This window comes from Macaca fascicularis, chromosome 1 (assembly GCF_037993035.2).
Source record: "Macaca fascicularis isolate 582-1 chromosome 1, T2T-MFA8v1.1".
NCBI classification, from domain to species: Eukaryota; Metazoa; Chordata; class Mammalia; order Primates; family Cercopithecidae; genus Macaca; species Macaca fascicularis.
Genome location: NC_088375.1, coordinates 24,528,411 through 24,549,771, shown reverse-complemented (window position 1 = coordinate 24,549,771; position 21,361 = coordinate 24,528,411). Strand labels below are relative to the sequence as shown.

The window sequence follows — 21,361 nt, the reverse complement described above, 5'->3', positions numbered from 1 at the left end:
CGTGTTAACCAGGATGGTCTCGATCTCCTGACCTCGTGATCCGCCCGTGTCGGCCTCCCAAAGTGCTGGGATTACAGGCTTGAGCCACCGCGCCCGGCCTGCAGTGTCTCTTAAAGTTCTTAAACATGGTGTTACAGTTCTTAAAGATGGTGTCTGAAAACCAGCAGAGAGGAGATACGTGTAAAGGGACAGAGCTATGTGATTTGTTAAAGTCAAGTTAATTAGAATGCTGAGTGCAAGTGTGGGGGTTAAGAGGGAAGGCCAGTGGTGTGTGAGGTACACAGGTAGAGTGAGTTCAGTTCATGAGAACATTTGAATGCTGGAGTCTGGAATCTGTTCAGCAGAGTGGGGAGCCATGGAAAACTTAAGTGGATATTTTTAAAATGTGTCAAAATTTACCCGGAGTTTTGACACAGAGAGGAAACTTTGCCTGATCTTTCTATCTCCTTTCACCTGTACATCTCCAGTACCCAAAGAGTTCCAGACACATAATAGGAGCTCACTGTATGAATTCAAGTGAAGAGAAGGTGCCCTGCTGGCACTGCTTGTGGGTTTAGGTTGGGCAGTGAGGAAGTTGAATGAATGAACTTAAGGGGACTTCTTTGGAGAAATCGCACAAGATTTAAAAGCTATCTAGGATTATTTTAAAATCTTTGGGAGGCAATTTGACAATATACACCAAGGCATTTATAAATATTCCTATCATTTGATCCAGTAATTCTATTTGTTGGACTCTATGCTAAGGTAATAATCCTAAAGGAGGAAAAGTTTTACGCATAAAGAAGTTTTGCTTCATTATGCTATATGCTTCGAAAGCAGTATTACAGTATTGCTTTTAATAGAAAAAAAAAATGGAAACAGTCTAACAATTGGGAAACAAGTTATTGTGTACTTTCCATCTGTGGGGGTATTTAATATGTTGTCATTAAAATTATTATAAAGACAACATAATACTACAGACAAATCCTTAAGTTTAAAAACGTGCAAAATTGAACAGAGTATTTTAAGTCATGGGGGTGTGAGAAGTAAAGGAGAAATCCAAGTGTTTGTCCGGGAGTGGTGAAACAGTTTTTCTTTCTTTTTATCTTTATCCTTCTGTGTATTTTCCAAATTTTACATAATTACCTCATTTACTCAAATACTTACTAAGCATCCACTATGTGCCAGTCGCTGCTCTAGGAACTGCGGGTAATAGTGAATAAAACACAACTCCTGTCCTCGAGCCATAACTTTTACAAGATAAATCAACTAAATGTCATATGAGACGATTAGTGCTCGGGGAAAAATAAGGCAAGGAAAGAGTAAAACTGATACTGCATCTACTTTTTGAAATGGAACGGTAAGGTACTCCTCCAGGCAGAAGGACAGCAGGCTGAATTCGGAATTGCCCCAGCGGTACCAGAATGAAAGGGCTTGGGACCCGCCAGCCTGCCAGCAACGCTGCAGCCGAGGCGGGGCGCGCGGCTTTAGGTTGGGCGCGCTACAAGGTGAAGCAGATCACGTGACTCGAGGGGCGGGAGGAAGAGAGCAGAGTTTGGCTGGGCACCTTCCCTACAAAAAGGCGGGCGGAGCCGAAAACCAAACAAACGACTTCTGAGAGATTGGGGGCGGGGCTGACGGCGGCAGGCTTAGCTTTCAGAGCCAAGGCCTTCCGCCGCGTTGGTTTTTTGGTTGTTGATCGCGGTGGCCGGGCGGTCTGCGGTCGGGCTGAGACGCGCGGAGCAATGGCGACCTTTGTGAGCGAGCTGGAGGCGGCCAAGAAGAACTTGAGCGAGGCCCTGGGGGACAACGTGAAACAGTAAGAGCTGCCCCAGCGCAGCGTCCAGGCCAACACGCGGGTGCTCTCCTGGCCTCGGGCTGCCCGCCCGCCCCGGAGACGCCCGCACCGCCCGGGGGCCTGTGCAGCCTTGAGTCCGCGGCGGTGGGGCTTCGGGGTTTCTCCGGCCGGGGCGGGGCGGCCACCTGAACTCACCGCCCTGGAGGGACCGAGCCTCCTGGGCACCCGGGAGACCCCGGCGGGCGCCTTTGCTCGGGACTCTCTGCCCTGGGTGGGGCGGGAGAAGCGCACTTCGCACTCAAGGGCCTGCTGAGCAGGTGCGGGCCCCAGCGCGGGCCTGCGGGATGCGGGAGGCTGACTTGGGCGGAGTGAACCGGGCCCTGTGCACCCAGCCAGAGGGCATCGCTCAGGGCGGCCCATCCCAGGAGGGCTTCCTGGAGGTGAAGGCCTGTTGAGCTCGTGTGATCTGCTAGGGATTATCGGTAAGCTCTTTTGACAGCAATTTCGTAAGGCAGACGGACCCTCTAGTGAAATCATAGTCATTGAACACTACAATTATAGTGATGATAGCAGTAGCGGACATTTAAACATTTTGAACTCACTAAATATATTATCTAATCCTTACAACAGATGTGAGGTAGGTACACTTGTTATTCCCATTTGACAGATGAGAAGACTGAGACACCTAGTGCAGATAAATAACTTCAAAAGTCACTGTCAGGATTGGGACCCACGCTTTTGATTCTCGACTGATTTCTTAGAGGGGCTGTGAAGGATCCCAGAGACGCCCAGCCAGACCTTCATCCAGGTTATGGCAGGGGACTTAGTGCACAGTCGGGTTAGATTCAGAATGGCCAAGGGTAAAATCAGTATCCAGCCAAGGCCAAAGCCAAACAGCGTAAAAGGAACCTCTGGGATACAAGGAAGAGTTTGGAAATTTTCAAAACGTTGTTATTACAACTTTATTTTTCAAAAATGTAGAAAGCAAATGTAAACATTTAAAATTATAGTGCCTGTGTTTTTGCTGCTAGATGGCTTCTGTGGTATTCTACACATTTGCATGACTCAATGGATGCACACTTTTAAATGATGTTGGTGGAGGAGCAATTTGGGAATACTTAATTTTTCTCCAATACTTTCTTTTCATCCTTCTCTGTTCTTTATTATTACTGGGTTGAAATTACTTACCTTGGATGTCATCCATGAATTTTGTAGTTTTTCCTTCATGTGAAATTTTGGGGTGGCAGAGTTGACAGTCTACTTTTCATCCTAATAAGATAGTAATGGAAACTATAAAAAGACTAGAATTAAAATCTAAACTGTTATTTTAGCATAATTAATTTTTGGTGAACATTTATTTACTCCCAGAGACATGTTACACTTTTTTTTTTTTTTTTTTTGGATTGGGGTCTTGCTCTGTGGCAGAGACCGAAGTACAGTGGCCTGATCACACAGTTCACAGCAACGTTGATCTCCTGAGCTCAAGAGATCCTCCCGTGCCGTGAGCCTATAACTGGGACTATAGGCATGCCCCACCAATCCTGGCTAAAGTTTTTTTTTCAGAGGCAGAGTTTTGCTGTGTTGCCCAGGCTGACCTCAAATCCTGGCCTCAAGCAATCCTCCCGCGTTGGCCTCCTAAAGTTCTGGGATTACAGGCATGAGCCACCACACCCGACTATAATGCTCCCCGAAAGTTATCTTTTAATATTCATGTTCACTGTGCTTATTGAATTAAATATTCTTACTTATTTTAATAGGTAAAATTGACAGCTTTCACCCTAATTACTATAGGTTTTTACTTTTTTAATACCGACTGATAAAATTTACCTTTTTTTTTGAGATAGAGTCTCGTTCTGTCGTCCTGGCTGGAGTGCAGTGGCATTATCTTCGCTCACTGCAACCTCCACCTCCTGGGTTCAAGCAATTCTCTGCCTCAGCCTCCTGAGTAGCTAGGATTACAGGCATCCGCCACCATGCCCGGCTAATGTTTGTATTTTTAGTAGAGACCGGGTGTCACCATCTTGGCCAGGCTGGTCTTGAACTCCTGACCTTGTGATCCACCTGCCTAGGCCTCCCAAAGTGCTGGGATTACCGATGTGAGCCACAGCGCCCAGCCAAAATTTACATTTTTAAGCACATAAGAGGCATTTCACTTTGTTCTATCTACAGTGTTTACAAATATTTGAAAGCGAATGTTTACATACCAAAATAAATCTGAAGGACCTGGTTTGTGTATGATTGCCTTTAACCCTGATTAGATGCAATGGTGACCTCTGTCATCCCATACTCATCAGTTACAGGTTCAGGGCTGCCAAAAGTGTTTTTGAAGTTAGCATTCCTTATTTAGGTTTTAAAGGCCAAAACCGACTATGTGATGTTGGTCAAATACTGATGCTGAAGCTAAATTTGGTACATCTGGAGCATGAATCCCCACTAAAATGCAATCAAAAGAAGTTTTTATGCCTGAAACAGTTAATGGTATGGTATAGTTCTAAATTTGTTTTTCCATTCTCTCATTGTTCTTTTCCCTTCTCCTTAAAAAGTACCTCTTGGTTAAATAGTAACACTGCTGTACTGTACAGTCATTTATTATATTTCCTCCATGAGCAATTTGCTTTGGTTTGCATAGCCTATTTAAGTGTGGTCCTTGGCAGTAGGCAAAACATACAAGGTTATGCACAGAGGCTGGATATGAGCTATTTGCTATGTATCCAGTGGTCTGAACATCCTTCATGTCTGACTGGTTGAGTTGTGTGCCCAAGCTGCTTCCAGGAAGACATGGGCTTTGCTAGACAACTCACTTTGTATGGTAGCCAGTAGAATGCCATGTTCAAATAGGTGCCTCGTTTCTGTTATCGATTTGATCATATGTTATTTCTTTATGTATGTATGTATTTATTTTGAGACAGAGTCTCACTTTGTTGCCCAGGCTGGAGTACAGTGGCGCGATCTTGGCTCACTGCAACCTCCACCTTCTGGGCTCAAGTGATTGTCCTGCATCAGCCTCCTGAGTAGCTGGAATTACAGGTGCCCACCACCATGTCTGGCTAATTTTTGTATTTTTAATAGAGACAGAGTTTCGCCATGTTGGCCAGGCTGGTCTTGAACTCCTGACCTCACGTGATCCACCCACCTTGGCCTTCCAAAGTGCTGGGATTACAGGTGTGAGTCACTGCGTCTGGCCATGATCATATGTTATTTAATATTCTTTAGATATATCCAGTGCTTCGTAGTCTGACCTACTTACACTTCTACCCATTGTCCTCACCTTCACAGGGATTGATTGACTTTGTTTTTTGGTATTTGTCCTTAATCCATTTGTGTTGCTATAAAGGAATAGTTGAGGCTGGGTAATTTATAAAGAAGTTAATTTGGCTCACAGATCTGCAGACTGTACCAAAAGCATGGCACCAGCATCTTCTGGTGAGGGCCTCAGGCAGCTTCACTCATGATGGAAGGTGAAGGGGAACCCGCATGTACAGATCACTTTTTTTTTCTTTTTTTTTTTTGGAGACAGTTTCGCTCTTGTTGCCCAGGATGGAATGCAATGGCACAATCTGGACTCACTGAAACCTCTGCCTCCCGGGTTCAAACGATTATCCTGCCTCAGTCTCCCAAGTAGCTGGGATTACAGGCACATTCCACCACACCTGGCTAATTTTTGTATTTTTAGTAGAAGCGGGGTTTCATTATATTGGTCAGGCTGATCTTGAACTCCTGACCTCAGGTGATCCACCTGCCTTGGCCTCCCAAAGTGCTGGGATTATAGGCGTGAGTCACTGCGCCCGGCCTGCAGATCAGTTTGTGAGAGGAAGCAAGAGATGGGGAAGGTGTCAGGCTCTTTTTTAACAACCAGCGCTTGGAGAATCTCTTGCAGGAACTCACAGTGGGAGCGAGCTCTCACTCATTACCACTAGGAAAGATCACACCAAGCCACTGGTGAGGAATCCTCTCCCATAACCCAAACACCTCCCATTAGGTTCCACCCCCACCATTGAGGATTAAATGTCATCATGAGGTTTGGTCAAATGTCCAAACTATAGCAGTATTGTTGAGGGAAACAGTCATTTGTCTGTGGCTATACAGTGAGTTAACACAGGGACCAGGATTGGAGAGCAAGTCTTTTAACTTTTGGTAGCTAGTTCTAGCTCTTTGGGCTAAAACGTTTGCCACTGGAGAAAATAGTTTGCATTATTTTGACAGAGCTCCATGGTAGAGCCTTGTTTTAGTTTTGGAACAAGTTCATTCATTCCAAATATATATCTGCTTCTTATAAAATACTGACATAGGACTTTTAAATAATAGAGTTTTTCTCTAGGTTACTATTTTTTTGTTGTTGTTGTTGAATAGGATGGGATAGGAAAAGACCTTTGTTTTTCTGTGGAACTTTATTTTATTTATTTCATTATTATTCCTGTCCTTTAAAAAATGTATAAAAGTGTCCACTGTTGGGAAGTTGCTGTTAATCGATTGACTAATGAATGTGCAGCTATCAAGTGGAAAGGGTACCAAGCTCTAGATCGGCACGTGTTTTGTTGTTGAGTGAAATGGGCCTGAAAGATGGCAGTGTCATGGGTTTTGGGCCACTTAAGACCCCATAAAAGCGATAGGTTTTCTCCTGAAAAACAACACAACAACAAACATGAACCCAAAGCTTTGCATGCAACTACATATGATCATAGTCAATTACATACAGAGATACTAAGATGACGTGAAGCTAATCCACACACAGGGGGAGTCCTGCCATGGGCATAATATGGCAGTGAAAATATTAAATCATCCCATTTAGAAATCTGTTTTTTTTTTTTTTTTTCCTGTTAGGAACTCAAGTACTGAGTAATTTTTCATCCCATTCCATAAACAAGAAGCAGCTTCCTCAAGTACCAAAACAAGGGTTGTGGATGTGATGTGAAAAGTGACATATTTTACTCTAATTTCTAACACTCTTGTTAAAGTGTAAAAGGTTAAGTCATTTTTTTTTCTACCAGTTACCTAGTAATTTTTATTATTAGGTGTTGATTTTCACTTTAAAAACTACCAAGTTTCTCATATCCCCAGGCATTTTCTTTGTGCTGAGATGTTTAGAAACCCAATTTTTTTTTTTTTTTTTTTTTCCAGCCAGTTAGATTGAAAGTTGAGTTTATCTGAAGGGAAGGATGTCACCTAAAACAAATATAAATGACTACTCCCCTCTCTGTTAAACACACACACTTTGAAATGTGAATCTGAAATGCAGGATTCTGGAGAGTAGGTCTGTTAGAAAGGTGACAGTGAGAAACAAAGGTATAGCTATAGTGTTGGGCTAAGTGAATCACGAGCCCAATTCTGTGACTACCTGCCAATTCCCTTTTATTTGTTTTGAGACAAGGTCTTGCTCTGTCACCCAGGCTGGAGTGTAGTGGTGTGATCATGGCTCACCGCAGCCCTGACCTCCTGGGCTCAATCAGTCCCTCCACTTCAGTCTCCCAGGTAGCAGGGACTACAGGCATGCACCACCATGCACAGCTAAGTTTTGTATTTTTTGTAGAAGGGGGTTCCGTCATGTTGCCCAGGCTAATCTCGAACTCCTGGGTTCAAGCATTCTGCCTGCCTTGACCTCCCAAAGTGCTGGGATTACAGGCATAAGCCACTGCGCTGGCCAGTCCCCTTTTAGGGAGGATTTTCCTTTCTTTGTTGGTATTCTGATTCCTAGGTGTATTAGTTTGCTAGGGCTGCCGTAACAAAGTACCACAGACTGGTTCGCTTAAACAACAGAAATTATTTTCTCACAGTTCTGTAGGCTGGAAGTCTGTGATCAAGATTTTGGCAGGAGGCCTCTCTCCTGTAGATGACAGCCTTCTTGTTGTGTGTTCACATGGTTATTTCTTTGTATGTGAATGTGTCTGTGTCCTAATTGCCTCTTCTTATCTTAGGCACCAATCATATTGGATTAGGGCCGACCCTAATGGCCTCATTTAAATTACTATTTAAAGGCCCAATCTCCAAATACAGTCACATTCTGAAGTACTAGGGTTAAGGCTTTAACATAGGACTTTTGTGGGGGGACACAATTCAGCCCACAGAGCCAGGGAATGCAGAATTTCCTTTCCTGAGAGTTGGAGCATGTATGCTGAACTTGGGGAAGAAGCAAGATCTGTTCGTGCTGTAGCCCCAGCTACTCAGGAGGCTGAGGTGAGAGGGTAGCTTAAAGCCAGAAGTTCAGAGCCCTGATTGTTCCCCTGCACTCCAGCCTGAGTGACAAAATAAAACCCTGTCTCTAAAAAAAAAAACCACCAATTGAAAACAAACTGGAAGCAGCCAAATCTGTGGTTCTTAATATTGTTTCTGCCTCTACAGATACTGGGCTAACCTAAAGCTGTGGTTCAAGCAGAAAATCAGCAAAGAGGAGTTTGACCTTGAAGCTCATAGACTTCTCACGCAGGATAATGGTAAAATAATTATCTGCGGAGTTATTTTACTATTCTATAATTTTCCTAGATTTGTGGTAAAGTCTTTTCCCTTTTTAAAAAGTAAAATTTGGGTTTTGTGGTGTATAAGGTTATCTGAATCATGTGGATATTTAAAATTAAGTATAAAGCATGGCAGAATAGGAGATATCCAAAATCCTGACAAGCTAGACCAAAGTTGTGGTTTCCTTGTGTTGAAAATGTTTGAATTTGATTGTCACTGTCTTCCCTTTTTCAGTCCATTCTCACAATGATTTCCTCCTGGCCATTCTCACGCGTTGTCAGATTTTGGTTTCTACACCAGGTAAGGGAGTGGAAATACTTCCAGTGTGTGTCAGTCAGCAAAGCACTAGACTTTAGCTTTCTCTAATAGACACAGCTAGTGTTTGTAAAGCAGATGTTTTTGAACTGCTCAGAAGAAACATTTTATTAGGTAGATACAAATTCTTTTACAGAATCTTTTTCTTTTTTAAAAGCGAAAACTCTTTATTTTTGAGAAAAAGGTATGATTTCTCGTTTTTGATTCTTGGCATACATTTTAATTCTTTCCAGTAGAACCCAAACCTCCAGAACCCTTTTCAGTGTCATCCAAAGCTTGAACTTCTATTTCTGGAGAAAAAATCTGTTCACAAATGAGCTATGCAATGTGATCACCATTTTTGACACCAAACTTTTCTTTGCCAAAACTGAATAGTACAACACCAACATTTCGTCTATAATCTTCGTCTTATGATGCCAGCTCCTACATCAATAAAGTGTTTTTCAGCCAAGCCAGATGTGGGGCTTCTCTTTTCTGACACCCAGAAGGAAGGGCTATCTGAATGTTCATTGTCACAAGCGCTTTCTCCCTAGGTGGTATTGTGTAATCCTTGGCATGTCCAAGTCCTAGCCCCCGTGGACCCCTGGGTCCGGGCATGTTGTGATGGGAGAGCTGGGCAAGGCTGCTGTGTGTGCCACCCTCCCCCACAGGCCAGTTTGCTCAATGGGGGAAATGGTGGTGTCCTTCAGAAAAGGGCATGGGAGAGCCAGAAGGCAAGTGAGGAGAGAGCCCTGGAACAAGAGGGCTCAGGGTGAGCACCGAAGCAGGGACTGTCCAAATATGCAGAGCCTTTGTAAAGCAGGCCATGTCCCTGTACTTATATCATATTGCCTTTTGGTATTGACTCCCCACTCAGCTACATTTTAGATTACGTAAGTAAATGAGAAGTGAGGAAGAGGATGGGAAGTCTGGATGAAGAAGGTAAGGGGGATGAAGAGAGGGCAATTGGTGTTAGGTGTCCTGTACCTAAGGGATACCTAACTTGAAAGGTGTCCGTAGCTTTCAGGAGGTGGAGGAACCCAGCATATGTTGGGAACCTGGACTTCCACTATGTTCTTAAGCAAGATAGCACCTGAAAGGTCAAGCTTCAGCTCCTGTGTTTGGCAGATTATTGGCAGAGAACAAGAGGCAGGGGATAGTAGCATGTTGAGGGGGTAGGTAGAAACGAAACCTGTCACTTTAACCTGAAGAGAAGATTAAACTATAAGTCACCTCTTTCAACCATCTTAGTTTAATCAGTCAGAAACAAGTAATTAAATACATTGAAAACTTTCCTCATGATAAAAGTCATCCTGGACTTTTTAAAAAAAATTAGGCCAAATGATTTATTCAGTAGTTTTTTTGTTTCTAAATTGCAATTTATATCTATTCATAAGACTACAAAAGTTACCATTAGAATTGTGCTTACCAACTCCTGTTGTAGATTAAATGGAAATTTTTTAAGGTCTTAGGGTGATTCTGATAATCATATACTGAAAGCTTATGTTTTATCTATAAATGCCTGGTATTTTTTATCCTCTCTCTCTGTTTACTTCTACTGTATGATAAAGAACTCACAGCCAGGGCATGGTGGCTCATGCCTGTATTCACAGCACTTTGGGAGGCTAAGGTGGGCGGATCACTTGAGGTCAGGAGTTGGAGACCAGCCTAGCCAAGATGGTGAAATCCCCTACTCTGCTAATAATACAAAAAAGAAAATTAGCAGGTGTGGTGGTTAACACTTGTAGTCCCAGCTGTTCAGGAGGCTGGGGCACGAGAATCGCTTGAACCTGGGAGGCAGAGGTTACAGCGAGCAAAGATTGTGCCACGGCACTTCAGCCTGGGTGACAGAGTGAAACTGTGTTCAAAAAAAAAAAAAAGAATTCATGTAAGATCTCCTAACACCTCATTCGTTGACCCTCAAAGAAGTCGTTAATGTGTAGTAAACTGTGACCACTTGCTTGTGGAGTTGTATTAGAGAGCAGTGACTGCTTCCCTCCCCTTACCACACTCATCACCGCACATTCTTACACCGTGTCAGATTTTTGATGTGTTAGTTAATTTATATACAAGTAGATTTTAGCCATTCCTCTTTTGTGTCCAAAGTTAAATCATAATCTACTTTGTTGTATAAAATTTAATTTGATCAGAAAAGCCAATATTGTGAGGATTACATCTTACTTTTTAGGGAAGCATATTGTAAATGGCCACGTATGCAAAAGATAAATGGAGTGATCAGAAATAAAAACCCTGGTTGATAAGAGTCAAGAGACTTAGGTTCAATTGTAGGTTTTGCCACTAGCTTACATAATACAGTTACTTGGGTGTTCTTAACTTTCACATTTATAAAATAAGTACAGCAATATCTACCCTGTAGGATTATGAACTTACAAAAAAGTGATTTTAAAAATAAAAAATGCCAGCCAGGCTCGGTGGCTCAAGCCTGTAATCCCAACACTTTGGGAGGCCAAGGTGGGTGTATCACCTGAGGTCAGGAGTTCAAGACCAGCCTGGCCAACATGGTGAAACCACTTCTCTACTAAAAGTACAAAAATTAGCTGGGCGTGGTGGCAGGCACCTATAATCCCACGTAGTAGGGAGACTGAGGCAGGAGAATCGCTTGAACCCGGGAGGCGGAGGTTGCAGTGAGCCAAGGTTGTGCCACTGCACTCCAGCCTGGGCAACAGACTAATACTCTGTCTCAAAAAAGAAAGTGAATTAAATTAAAAGAATAAATAAAAATTGCCAAACAAGTGTTGAAGTGGTATTCGTAAGTATAGGTGGCTGATTTTAATTAGATAAAAACCTTTGATATTCTGAATGCTTGTTAATAGTTATTTTAAATGAAGAAGCATTTGGATTTTGAGAATGTATTCTTCCATTGAACACCCCAAATTTCTCAAAATGAAATTAATATTTGTTAGCAACAAAGAGAAGATTTCTATTAAAAGTAAAATATAGTTCTTTGTACCTCACAGTTTTGGATGGGTTGTTTTCTAGTTTTCTAAACTTGTCAGGAAAGATGATATTAATAATAATATTTGTTGAGTGCAGCATACTAGACACTTATATGCATTGTCTTTAATCCTCACAACAATTCTGCAGGGTAGGTGTTAGCCTGTTTTTATAGATAAAGACACAAACTTCAGAGAAGATAAAACAAAACAAAAGAAAATAAAAACTTGCCTTAATCCTGGATGTGCTGGATCAAAACTGAAATCTAAGTGCTACTAAAAAGCCTTCCGTTTTGTCATGGTTAGGCCTTACCATGCTTTGCTTGGCCATACAGCAGCAGCTGGTAAACTCTGAGTTTGCAGGCCTGCTCCTTTGCATCATCATCTGCATGTTCAGCCTACTTTCCTATCATCACTTAGCATCCAGTTTCATTTATCAGGAAGAGATTTCTTGGGAAAATCATCTAAGATTGACTGACCTTATCAAGTGAGATCTGTGCATGCCAAAGATAAGAGGAACCTGACTTCCCAAACAGTTCTTTTTAAGCTGAGGAATCTGGAATATTTTTTTTTGAAAGCTTTAAAAACGTTTCTTTCCAAAAATATCAAAATTGCAGGAACATTTTACTATGATTATGGGTGATTTTTTTCTTTCTTAAACATTTTTTTGTTTTAAGTGTACTATAGTGAGGTTGTATTCTTTTTTTTTTTTTTTTTTAACATTAAACAATATATATTCATGGTTTAAAAAAACATCAGTAGCACAGAAGGTTTTACGATAAAAGCTTTTTCCCACCCCAGACCTATTTCCAAAGGCAACTACTTTTTGTTTTTTTGTTCTTCTGGTGGGACTTCTATAGCCCTCATAGTTGCTTAAATTTGTTTCTGGATTTACTGATTTTAACATCTCTGTCTTATTGCTCTGTGTTTGAGATTTCCTCAACTCTTTTGGCCTTTCTGTTGAATGCATTCTTTAATTCAGCAATTTTGATAGCATCTTGTTTCATGGATAAACATGTTCTCAAAGTTTTCTGCAGATACCAGTTGGAAATTTTATCAGAATTCTTCTGCATTTCCTGTCTAGGACCTCTATTGTTTTGTTTTTGTTTTTGTTTTTTTAGCTTGCTCTTTCTTGTCATGTGAAAGAATATTGTCAAATATCTGGTGATTCATTGTTGTCTTTTTCATGTTTTAAGAATGAAGCATAAAACTGCCTAGAGACTTTGCTTTAGAGTGAGCTGACAGGAAGCCTACTGTTAAACTGGGGTCTCCCAAATTCCCGTATGCAGAGAGCTTTGCTGTAGGGTACCGACATCCATACCAACTACCTTAGTAAATCCCAGAAATTGTGTTCAGTTTAACTAGAGAAGAGTCCTTATTCCTCCCCACCTTCCTTCTAACCCCCTGCCCCAGCTATTACAAATACCCTGCTCTGTGTCATCTGTGCATGGGAATGAGCCTTCATGGGCCTGTGACCTGCAGTTGCACAGAAGGGCCCTGCACTTGGGTTTGTACCATCATTATCTTGAAATCCTTAATTTTTGAACACGAGGCCCAGCACTTTGATTTTGCACTGAACCCACTTTTGGGGGTGAGTGAATGGGTTTGTGTGGATGATTTAAGGATATAGACATTCCATTAATTTTGTTTTTAGCCTTACAGATCCCTCCTCGTTTCCACTCACTCACATTCTCCCAATCCAGGTTGTGGGTTTCTACCAGGCAGGTTGACGTGCTTCTGCCTCACTTGCCACCTTCCTTGCCTAGCCTAGGTTACAGCTTCCATGGGTCTGCTTCGTGAGTCTGCACCCTTTTAGTCCATCCTAGAAATGTGTTGACATCTCATCGTGTCTGCCACTCATTTTCCATTTTAATCTCTGTTGTGCAAGTGTGCCATTTACCTTCCTTACTTTCATATTTTGTAGCATCTTGGTAGAGGAGATAAATACATGTGCTAAGTTCATCATCTTAGACCAGAATTTGCTGGTCTAGTCTATAATACTACTACTGCTAATAAACAAAACACCCAATAAACAGTAATTAAAAATACAAAAAAATTTGTCTTCCTAAAAAAATTTTAGTTGCAGCTAGGAAAAAAAAATGTGATTTGAGAGGATTGATGATTTTATTTAGAGAAGTAGAAAGAGAAGATTTTGATTTAAGCATTCATTATTTATTTGCATTTCATGAGCATTCCATGCTTTTTACCCCAAATGAAAACAAACTTAGCAGTTATCAGTTGTCCTTATTTTTACTTATGGTTATATATTTCTGTCTCCTAGATGGTGCTGGATCTTTGCCCTGGCCAGGGGGTTCCGCAGCAAAACCTGGAAAACCCAAAGGAAAGAAAAAGCTTTCTTCTGTTCGTCAGAAATTTGATGTAGGTTGTTCCTTAATAGATCTTGATAATGACTGATTGAAGTACTGGCGTGTTGGGACTAGCTTTAGTTTTTAAATGAATATTAAAATACTGGTAGCAGAGTTGAAAAAAAGGGAGTATGATTTGGGAAGAAAAGGGTTTCAAGGATTGTGAGTTCTAGGTGTCTGAATTTTTATAGTTCTTGTTTGTTGCTTAAATATTAATGTTATCATTAGTACCTAATGATTTTTCAGTTATTCAAAACAATGCCTTTGTCTCTCCTCTTAAATATTTTTCTTGAATGAATAATGTTTCTTGGATGAAGACATCTGTCCCAAGGGCTCAGGCAGCGTGCAGGCCTTTGGTGGGATCTTGGTGATCCCCAGCTGGGCCCTGAGCCTTTTGGGGACTAATAGAGATGTCATGAAGGCATTTGGCTATAAAATTTGGAAGCATTTTAAAACAAATTGCTTTTTCCAGTATATATTTAGGGAAAAGAAACTTCCCCAAAGTAACCCTTTTGTAGGTTTATGGGGTATTGATAGCTTTATTGATTAGCATCAATAAACAATTACTTATTCTCACCTTGACTCTATGCTTTATATCAGTAAGAATCTAGAGGGCATCGGGATCTCTAGAGAGACATGTCTGATTTAAAAAGACATGTTCAATATAAAGTAGTTTTGTGCTTGGAAAATGGAAAAATAACCGTGTTGGTTTCATAATACCAATTTCAAACAGGGACAAAACATCTTCACTGCAAAATCTTTTATATTGGCCTTAAGCAAAAGCTACCGGGGCATATCTCCCAGTGGTGATGGAGAATATGAATGGGCTATCAGAATCTCCCAGGGGAAGGCTGAGATTTTATTAATGAAAAAGACTGAGATAAATAGTCATGACTATATCTTAGGTTCTGTGTTGAGAATTCTAAGTAGAAAATAACAGCAATTAAATAGTTACACTACATAGCATTATCTTGGAATATTTGTTACTAGATCTGCCATATTGGTTAGCTAGGCTTTTTAAGATTTAATTGAATCATTCATTATATGTTTGTACTTTTAGAACCTACTTACGGTTAGATTTAAAATGCTCTGACTTGTTTGAATATAGTTCTATACTTCTCCTTCTCCGTCAGTTATTTTTAACACAGTGCCATACATTCTGTGATCACCAAGGTATTAATTGAATAGAATAAACTACTATGCAAACTATCATTATTCCCCTTAATCCATGTCTTCATTATTACCTTGTATTGGATGTGAATTTGTGATTATTTGTGCATGAATTAACTTTTTTTCCCCTTAACTCCTGTGGTATAGTTTTGGTGGCATTAATTTGTAGGATCTCAACTTCAATACAGGAGTTAACTTTTGTGTCTTGTTTGCCACTGTGATGAGTAATTTTTAAAAGTTTTTCTTACTCATAGCATAGATTCCAGCCTCAAAATCCTCTCTCAGGAGCTCAGCAATTTGTGGCAAAGGATCCCCAAGATGATGACGACTTGAAACTTTGTTCCCACACAATGATGCTTCCCACTCGAGGCCAGCTTGAAGGGAGAATGATCGTGACTGCTTATGAGCATGGGCTGGACAATGTCACCGAGGAGGCAGTTTCAGCTGTTGTCTATGCTGTGGAGGTTGGTTTGTGTTGGCAGAAATAATCTTACAGGTTGAATGTGATAGGCTTGTTTGTGTTGTTTAAAGTCGGTATTGCAAGAAAAGAATCCAAATGTCACTCTGATTTCACAGAATTGTCACTGTTGAGGTTTTCTGGTTTTTTTTTTTCTTTGAAACAGCGTCACTGTCTCCAGGCTGGAGTGCAGTGGCACGATCATGGCTCACTGGAACCTGGAAATCCTGGGCTCAAGCGATCCTCCTGCCTCAGCCTCTCAAGAGCTGAGACTACAGACTTGCGCCACCATACTCAGCTAATTTTTTAAACAAATTTTTGTAGGGATGGGGGTCTCTCTATGTCGTCTAGCTGGTCTCGAATTCATGGGCTCAAGTGGTCTTCCCGCCTTGGCCTCCCAAAGTGCTAGGATTTACACGTGTGAGCCATACCACACCTGGCTGAAAGTTGTTTTCTTTTAAGAGGAGAAACTCATTACAATCCAAATAATTGTCTTCAGGTAATAGACTAAGCTTTTCAGAAAGGTTATTTATGGCATAACTCTTCTGGTTGATCTGATGTTTTGTCAACAGGGGAACAGTTTTTAAGGAAAGAAATGAAATTGAGAATCCTAAAGATTATAGTCACTTGTTTTTGCTGTGATACAGCACCGAAAAGTATTAGTCTTGGCATCTGAACAGCAGGATTCTTATCTCTGCACATGATTTCATTCGTCTATTCATCTTATTCATTTAGTTAGTTGACAAAACTAATTTGACGTTGAGGTCTATAGTGCATGGGTACAGTCAGGTGACATTGGATTTTTAATTCTCTGAGCCCTATTTTCTTCATCTGTACCTCAAAAATAATAACAGCTGTCTCATGAAGTTATAAACATTAATATAAGTTATAAACATTAATATATAAGTTGGTGCGCAAACCAACTTAAATAGTACAATAACGTCTTGATATAAGTGGATTTTCCTTGGTATAATTGAAGCACCCTGCCTGATCCTGGCTCCCCTACAATGGTACCCTATAATGGTAGCCTGGGACGAGTTCTGTCACTATTTTCACAGGCTTCCTGAACCTTTTCTTGTGTACTTGGCTCTCATGAAAGTGAAGAGAAATCAAGTACCTAATTTATTTTGTGCTTATTTCCTATATATCTGTTGTTTATGTGGCTTTTGAGAGAGCCAAGGTTCTTTTCACGCAAGGATTTTGGTTCCAATAATATCAGATCTTAAAACTTTTTGTCCTATTTTAAAGTTTCAGCATAGTTTGTCTCTTTTTAAAAAGTCATTTTTGCTCACACCTGTAATCCCAGCACTTTGGGAGGCTAAGGTGGGTGGATCACCCAAGGTCAGGAGTTCGAGACCAGCCTGGCCAACATGGTGAAACCTCGCCTCTACTAAAAATACAAAAATTAGCCGGACCTGGTGGCGGGCATCTGTAATCCCAACTACTCAGGAGGCTGAAGCAGGAGAATTGCTTGAACCTGGGAGGCGGAGGTTGCAGTGAGCCGGGGTTGTGCTACTGCACTCCAGCCTGGGCAATAAAGCAAGACTCCATCTCAAAAAGTCATTTTTGTGTACTTCTTTTAAAGCCATCTAAAAATCATTTTTGAGAGAGAAGAGCCAATTTAGAGATGTAAAGACTTGTCAAATTTCATGTATAGCAAGCCCATCTTAAAGAGAACTATTAATGACAATAAGCATGTCCCCCTCTTTCCCATACCCTCCTGCTCTTTGGTGTGGCTCTGTGGCTCTTCATATGAACGTTCATTTGGTTCTAGCATATACTAACCTATTGTGCATCTCCGTCTAAATGCCAATAAATGTTTTTTGGTCAATGGAAGTTTTATGATTTTCTTTTAAAGAGGCTATCATGCTATTTTTCTTTTCTTATTTTTATAGAATCACCTGAAAGATATACTGACATCAGTTGTGTCAAGAAGGAAAGCTTATCGGTTACGAGATGGCCATTTTAAATATGCCTTTGGCAGTAATGTGACCCCGCAGCCATACCTGAAGAATAGTGTAGTAGCTTACAACAACTTAATAGAAAGGTAAATGAAGTTTCTTGTGATTTTCTTCCATCTTTGGTAGTTGTTTATACTCTTCTTATGTGTAAATAATTAATTGTTAAATAATTGTGTTTTCGTAGGTTTAAAGTACCTTTAATAGGAGTACAATTTTATTTTTTTAAGTCTGATACTTGCTTGAGATCTAGTGAATTATTTTGGTACTCCTTTTATGAGAAGTGAAGTTGCAGAGTTTGGCTGCTGCATGTGGGTTTAATGTGCTTGTCCCCCCATCCCCCCTCCCCAACTTTCTTAGGGGGAATGGAGTAGTGCATAGGCAGTGCATCCTGAGGGTTCCTGAGGGGCATCACCTGCCCAGTGGGGAAGTGAGCCTGCTTTCAGTTAGAGGCAGGGCCTGTGATTGTTGGGTCACAACTGGGTGTCTTGGTGGTAGGAGGAGGAGGAGTGGTAGGTGTTACTCCAGGCCCTCATCTGGCTCTTGTAGGCAGAGCTCAAGATAGTGGCCTGTGCCTGGTGTCATCACATTGCTTTTGGCCTCCTGCTGTGCAGACGTGGTCTCTCAGCTCACCTCTGGGATTCCTGTGTCCTCTTCCCATTGAGGGCTTCAGGATGTCTGTGTGTCCTGAGTCACCCCTTTGTGAAACAGCCTGGATTACTTTCATCCCTGTGTTGTCTTTCTTATCCTTCCATCTCCCTTTGTCCTCCACTTTCCCCAAAGGGAATTCAGTCTGAATTTTAAACCTTTGAGAAATAAAAAAAACACAATAATATAATTTTCTTTATGGTTACTGAAGTGACTTGAATTTCTGGGGATTTGCTGGACTTTGCATATCTGGTTAGTTTGGGAGAAGAGAGGTACAGAGATAACTGGGACTTGCAAGTTCAGAGAAAAAAGTATGTATGACTGGGAAGGCTGGCAGGGTGATTGGTGAAGTGACAGGAAGGGAAGGCAGGAGGTGTAGGTGAAAAGCTAAGAGAGTTGGATAGAGAAAATGTTGATACCACATGTGGGAGTTTGTGCCAGTGCCCATTTCATGACTCTGAAGACCTTTACAGGGGTCATGGGCCTATTTTAACCCATCTTAAATTGGGTTCACTGTTTAGATTGCCATATGTGGTGATTTATTGTCTGAATCCCATCCAAGCGTATCTGTTTGGGATCATTCTTCTCTAGAAAAAAACAAATCCCCAAAAGTGGCTCCTTGTAGTGGGTGATGTTGGGAGCAGCGTCTGGCCCTGGCGGGACTCCCAAGCCCTCTCTGCCCTGCTGGCTGGTCTCTGAGGGCTTTTGCCTCTCTATTGGCCACTTGTTACTCTAACAGGGCTGCTTTTGTCTGATGCTTCAGTCCCACGCTAACGTTCCACTGTGCTTTCCTCTGAGTTACTGCTTTACTCTTTTGTTTTACCTCTTGATATGTCCTCAGCATTGTGTAGGTTATCTCCTACTGGGTTATGAAGTAAAACCCGTGTCTGATTTCTCAGTTTGTATCTTCCTCTATTTTGGGAAATTGGCAGGTTCTGAATTAATTTTCCCCACTCTCCATTTTTGCCTGTTGCTTCTGTGCTATGTCTTCTTTTCTTCTCATTTATTTTAGAACGAGTTGTCTCCAGTACCATTCACCTCCCTCTGTTTTTAATGTTATATTCCTGTAGTTAAGGTCTATTAGTTTTTTCAACTAGAAGCTCTTTAAGGGTAGGAAACAATTTTGGTTCAGTATCCTGAGCTAAGTAAGTATTTTACCATTGTGGAAGAAGGAGGGTAAATGTAGTTGCATTATGTTTTATTTCCAGCCTTTACACATTAAAATTACAGACTATTCATATCTACAGGAGTAGACATTGAATGGATTTCTAATTCAATTAAATATATTTTTAATAAGATTCTAGCAGGCCACTCCTGTCCTTGTTGTTTGGTTGTCTCCATGCTGGGAATATTTCTGAAATTTGTATTTTCAGCCCTCCAGCTTTTACTGCTCCCTGTGCTGGTCAGAATCCAGCTTCTCACCCACCCCCTGATGATGCTGAGCAGCAGGCTGCACTCCTGCTGGCGTGCTCTGGAGACACACTGCCTGCATCTTTGCCTCCAGTGAACATGTATGACCTTTTTGAAGCTTTGCAGGTAAGTCTTGGCTCCTTAAAGTTTACCTAGATTTATGGATAGGTTAAAAGAGTCTTTAAGTCTACAAAGGTACTCACTGTTTTTTTTCCACTTCTTGGCTTTGTGTTTTTCAGTTTTGTCTGTTATAAAAGCCATTATTAATACTAGCCTCATTTTTCAAATCCTGAGCCCATCTTCTATCTCCCCAATAAAGAAAGAAAAGAAAAAAAATCCCTCGTTCTCCTATTCCTGTTTCAGAAGCTTATTTCCTTATCTTATTATTATTCAATTGGTGATTCATTTTAGTGTCTGACTGAAAGTTTATAGATGTGTGTACATTTTGTTGATCTAAACCCTTCTATATGTCAGAAAAATAAGTCTACTGAAGTATAATTGGAGACGCGTTAATTTTTTAATCCCAGGTACACAGGGAAGTCATTCCTACACATACTGTCTATGCCCTTAATATTGAAAGGATCATCACGAAACTCTGGCATCCAAATCATGAAGAGCTGCAGCAAGACAAAGTTCACCGCCAGCGCTTGGCAGCCAAGGAGGGGCTTTTGCTGTGCTAAATTAGGATTTGAGGGTGTGGGACCCTCACCAAATTCATTGATTACTGCAAATTGAATGTTTTTGGGGTCCACATTTCAAGGCTGAAGTGTATAGTGTATATATAACCTTTCCTATGGAAATGTGACATTGAGTATATTTTGTGTTGCTATTGTGAAGCCATTAATATAAATCTTTGGTAATGACCCATATTTCTATATGTGTGTATGTTCCCAGTTGTGGGAGCAGGCACTAACGAAATCCTGTGCCTGAAATGGAGATATTTAGGTACCTGAGGCTTAGTGTCCTGTGGTTTGCATGTAAGATAGATGACATCGTAAAACAAAGAAGCTGTTATAACTTAATCCCCCTGATCAGCAGGATATCTGTGTGTTCAGTGACGTCATACATTCTGTATCTAGTAGTCTTAAAATTTCTGCCTTTCTCCTAAAGAATGTGTTCTTGCATTTTGGTTGAAATAACCTACAGTGTTAACAATCAGATACCTCCTTTAGTGACCAGTTTAATTTTTAATAGCTATAGATAGCCCCTGAGAAATTTATCACTATAACTCCACAGGAAATATGACATGGAAATGCTCTGTGTATACTAAACAAAATAAAGTCCCTCTTTGCATTTAAAACCAAAGTCAAAACAATACTCTTGTAATGCAGTTAATTAACTTTACGCCTTCCCATGACTCAAGTTTTGTTAAATAGGCCCAAAAACTTTGATTGGCAGTTTCTTTGGTTAATTATTCCTATAGAATGTATTTTAAGAAATCTATACAAATTGGATATATGCTTGGTAATTCCCCAGTTTCTAGGAGGTACCTGTTTCTACCGTTTCAAGTGATAAAGTGAAAATAATTTACATTCGACAGTGTTACTGATAACAAACCTACTTTAAGAGATGTGTTGCTCTTTATTTAAGGGATAGTGTTGATAGATAAATTAGAATGTATAGATAGGTTTGTCTCGGTCTAAATAATGGCTGTATAGATATGTATATATGGTTCACATATCTGGATCTGTGTATTTGATTTTGTACTTTAAATGTGACAAATAAACCTTTTGGGAGAAAACTTTGTTGTTTATTAAACATTATAAGGAATATTGCCTTCTACAGAAATATGAAAATTGTCTGCTTTATGAGGGCTTGGCAGAGACTTCTCAAAATAATGTACTAGATGAGAAAGATTAAAAAGCAGATTCCAATTA

At 40.7% G+C, this 21,361-nt stretch overlaps 1 protein-coding gene across 5 annotated transcripts in view; it reads left to right on the top strand.

Moving 5' to 3' along the window:
- The first annotated feature begins 1,693 nt into the window (after positions 1–1,693).
- The window catches only part of TADA1 (transcriptional adaptor 1), a 24,915-nt gene continuing 5,247 nt past the window's right edge, over positions 1,694–21,361 (top strand). For 2 of the 5 annotated variants that reach the window (XM_065520026.2, XM_065520005.2), the window contains exons 1-7: positions 1,694–1,798; positions 8,114–8,205; positions 8,462–8,527; positions 13,757–13,854; positions 15,266–15,475; positions 17,364–17,515; positions 19,448–19,610. In XM_065520026.2, coding sequence (XP_065376098.1) covers positions 1,725–1,798; positions 8,114–8,205; positions 8,462–8,527; positions 13,757–13,854; positions 15,266–15,475; positions 17,364–17,515; positions 19,448–19,610 — 855 coding nt within the window. In that variant the 5' untranslated portion in view covers positions 1,694–1,724. Of the gene's footprint in view, positions 1,799–8,113; positions 8,206–8,461; positions 8,528–13,756; positions 13,855–15,265; positions 15,476–17,363; positions 17,516–19,447; positions 19,611–20,011; positions 21,226–21,361 lie in introns of those variants that run through there. The other 3 variants (XM_005539857.4, XM_074002584.1, XM_074002622.1) reach the window with 3 other exon arrangements.